Source organism: Beta vulgaris, chromosome 3 (genome assembly GCF_026745355.1).
Source record: "Beta vulgaris subsp. vulgaris cultivar EL10 chromosome 3, EL10.2, whole genome shotgun sequence".
NCBI classification, from domain to species: Eukaryota; Viridiplantae; Streptophyta; class Magnoliopsida; order Caryophyllales; family Amaranthaceae; genus Beta; species Beta vulgaris.
This window is the reverse complement of record NC_079204.1, coordinates 6,962,792-6,966,063: the sequence shown is the minus strand read 5'-3', so window position 1 is coordinate 6,966,063 and position 3,272 is coordinate 6,962,792. Positions and strand designations below refer to the sequence as shown.

General features: G+C 32.1%; 1 protein-coding gene across 1 annotated transcript; it reads right to left on the bottom strand.

Annotated features, from left to right (window-relative positions):
* Window positions 1-338: 338 nt before the first annotated feature.
* LOC104888445 (inactive protein RESTRICTED TEV MOVEMENT 1) lies at window positions 339-2,625 on the bottom strand. Its single transcript, XM_010673421.4, has 3 exons — window positions 2,473-2,625; window positions 1,408-1,686; window positions 339-792 (listed from the first exon to the last, which is right to left on the bottom strand). The coding sequence occupies exons 2-3, from the start codon at window positions 1,639-1,641 to the stop codon at window positions 469-471; spliced, it is 558 nt and encodes a 185-aa protein (XP_010671723.2). The 5' UTR covers window positions 1,642-1,686; window positions 2,473-2,625; the 3' UTR covers window positions 339-468.
* Between the last annotated feature and the right edge of the window lie 647 nt (window positions 2,626-3,272).

The window sequence follows — 3,272 nt, the reverse complement described above, 5'->3', positions numbered from 1 at the left end:
GAGTTTCTAAATCTACGGTTTTGAATGTGTTTGTTTGCGGCAAAATTTCATCAACTTCGATCAAATTTCTACATATTTCCAGTTAATTTGCAACTGTGAAGCTTCTTCTTCGCACAAATTCAATCATTTGTAACAGGTCTGACAATTTCTAGGCTTCAAATTTTGAGTATTTTGAGCGAGAAATTTTAGTATTGGGTTGGGCTCGTCCGACCATAACTTATGGTCAGACGGTCTGACCCAATACTTTCACAATTTCAAAACATAACAGCATTATTACAAAGTAAAAATTCAGGATATCGTCCGAGCTGTACACTAGTTTTTTTGTGATACATAATGCATATCTTAGCTCATTTTCTTTGGCCTTTGAATAGAAGGAGAGAATACAAATTAAATTCTCTATATCATTGTTTGTGCAAGTTTCCTAACATGTTGCCATTGATACCTTACACATTCATTTGGTATAAAATTTCAATCAACAGATATGTTAGTCTTGTTTAAAATGGCACCCAAATCTTGGACAGGCTTCACATAAACTCCAATGGATGTTATAATGTGAGATGAAGAAGTGCCATGAAATCCCCCAAATTGATCTTCAAGTCCCAAGCTAATACTGAATAATCCGTCCTGAAATTGTGGCTGTTTTGCACATCCAAACGGCCCGTAGGTTGCTTTATCCGTTTCAATTGTCAATGTTGTCAACCCAAGTTTCATAGTAGGGCCTCTCTTACCCCACACACCGCTAATTTTCGTGATATAAGAATACTCTTTATCACTTCCGCCCATGAATGTCACCTGTTTACGGTGATGTAATCAGGACTTTTATAATATATATATACCAGTCTCGTATGCACGTGATGCGTGCGAAAATAAATAAAAGGTCAATTGTGTAATAATATATACAAAAAATTTTATTCATAAAGTTCATATTTTTTAAAAACCAACAAATCAAGGATGATGTAAATATTTTGTTAATTGAGGATATAATGGTAAAAGATGATGAATTTGTATTATGATTACTTAAGATATAAAAGGGTTTACCATTTTTGGTATCCCATCTTCTTCCCTTGTATAATAGAGATAGATATATTTTTTAATAAAAAATATATAAATTGTGGTCCGATCGGTTCAAAATCGGATCGGAATATTCCGGTCCGGTCCCGTCTAAAAAAAATCGAATTTTTGGACCATTGCACACCCTTACAGAAGACAACAAGCCTAAAGACTCACTGCCACTAGAAATAAATGTGAATTCTGACATATTATTGGGATGAGGATTCAAAATGTCCTAAAATTCGAGGTTGAAACCACGAAAATTATCATTAAAAAATCATCACAAAAAGTAAAGAAAAGTAGAAATAAGAAAACTAAAATGAAAAAAAAGAAGAAAAGCATTAGAGAGATACATACAGTATCAAATGTGGGACTGTCGAGATGTTGGGAACCAAAAACAGGAGAAAGCGTCAATTTGCCATCTTCAATGTATTGAAATGCAAGGGAGTTGATGTAATCTTCGTCGTAAGATATAAACATTTGTGTAAGTTTGGTTTTACCTTTCTCATCCCAAACCACTATTTTGTTGCTTTCCTTGGCTTCTTGAGATGGTTTATGATTAGGACTAGGAAATGGACCCACTTTTAACATTACGCTTTTGCTTTTCTTCCTTTTTATGATTAATCTATAGCTTCACTGAACATGGAAAAAAAGGAAATCACAATAATATACAACCGGAATCACCAACAAAAATTTTAAATATAATACGCGCTTAGAATACTCAATGAATTTGGTTATTTTGAAAGTATATATCGAGACGAAAATAATAAAATCCCTACATGATCGACTACAATTTTCCTTGCGTAAAAATTAGAAAAGATAGTGAAAGCAGTTTGGTGGATGAACTGAATAGTGTAAAAGTTCCATTGTTGCAATAGATGGAGGATGTATATAATTATTTGTTTAGAGGTATTATGTTAAGATCCTCTCACTTTCTTTTCATCAATTCATATATGTACTAAGACTAATAATGAGATATTGAGACCAACATACTTCCTCCGTTTCTAAATAAGTGCAACACTTCTCGTTTTCATGTTTGTCAATGCATTATTTTAACCATTAATATCTTCAATTATCAATAAGTAAAAATTATAAAAAGTTAATATTAAAAAAAATTCACATTCAAACGAATCTAACAAAATCCCACATGACTATGTTTTTCTTAAAATGTAAATCACCAAAGCTAATTAAAGTTTAAACTGTGAATAGTAAACACTATGCAAATATTGCACTTATTTAGAAACGGAGGAAATATATAATACCTCTTAACAAAAGCGTACTAGATAATAGTATATACTATATAGTTCTAGCGAAATAATACGATCAAACTATAAAATTCAACACCTAAGAAGCAAACTCTCTATGACAGGAAGTATTAGTTTATGAAGATAGATTCAACATAATTTGGGAAAGAGATTGCACCTTTGATGTAAGATTGGAATGAACCTGAGCTACATGCGTAAGATTGTAATATTGATCGACGATAAGACGTATTATATAGAGGGTTGAGCAACCGTTTAGCTCCATGCACTAATGATATAAAAAAAAAAAAAGAACGAAAGTTTCAAGTAAGAGTAATTCAAGTAAAGCATAATTCGTTCCCTTAAGAGCAACTCCAATGGTATAGCAAAATGAAAATTGGCTTAGAGTGCCACATAGATTTTTCTAGCTAACTTCAATTTAAGCCAAAACTTCCCCAATGGTTAGCTAATATGAGTAGGTCCCACTTGAAGTAAGATAGTTTTTTTTCTAGAGAAAAGTATAGAAATTGCTCACTAAAATTCCCACATGGGCCCACAATTTTAGCTCAAGCCAATTGGCTTAGTTAAGCTACATTGGCTAGCAAATGAAATTCTAGCTACTCACTCCAATGGTTGGGCTAATTGCTTAACTTTTTATTTATTTGCTAGCAAGTCCCTAGTGTTCACCATTGGAGTTGCTCTAACAAGACGGTATGTACGAGATTTTGTGATGAATCGAACCATTTTTAAAACTATATAGGCTATAGCTTTTGAACTATCTTTTCCAACAATACAAGAATTCACAACATTCTCATATAATAAATACAAAGATATCAAAAAAATTAAAGCAACAACCTCATTATCTACTTTAAGATCAATATTACCAAGATCTAATAATAAGAAAATATTTAATTGATTTAGATAGTCCCTAAGATACATACCTTCCAGTATATGCAAGTTGGACAGATATTATATTTCAGA

Bases quoted from the DNA above. Each gene is read 5' to 3' on its own strand.
- LOC104888445 (XM_010673421.4), bottom strand. From the start codon at position 1,641: ATGTTAAAAGTGGGTCCATTTCCTAGTCCTAATCATAAACCATCTCAA. The intron at 793-1,407 runs GTATGTATCTCT...CACCGTAAACAG, and splicing joins ACAGTCCCACATTTGATACT to GTGACATTCATGGGCGGAAG.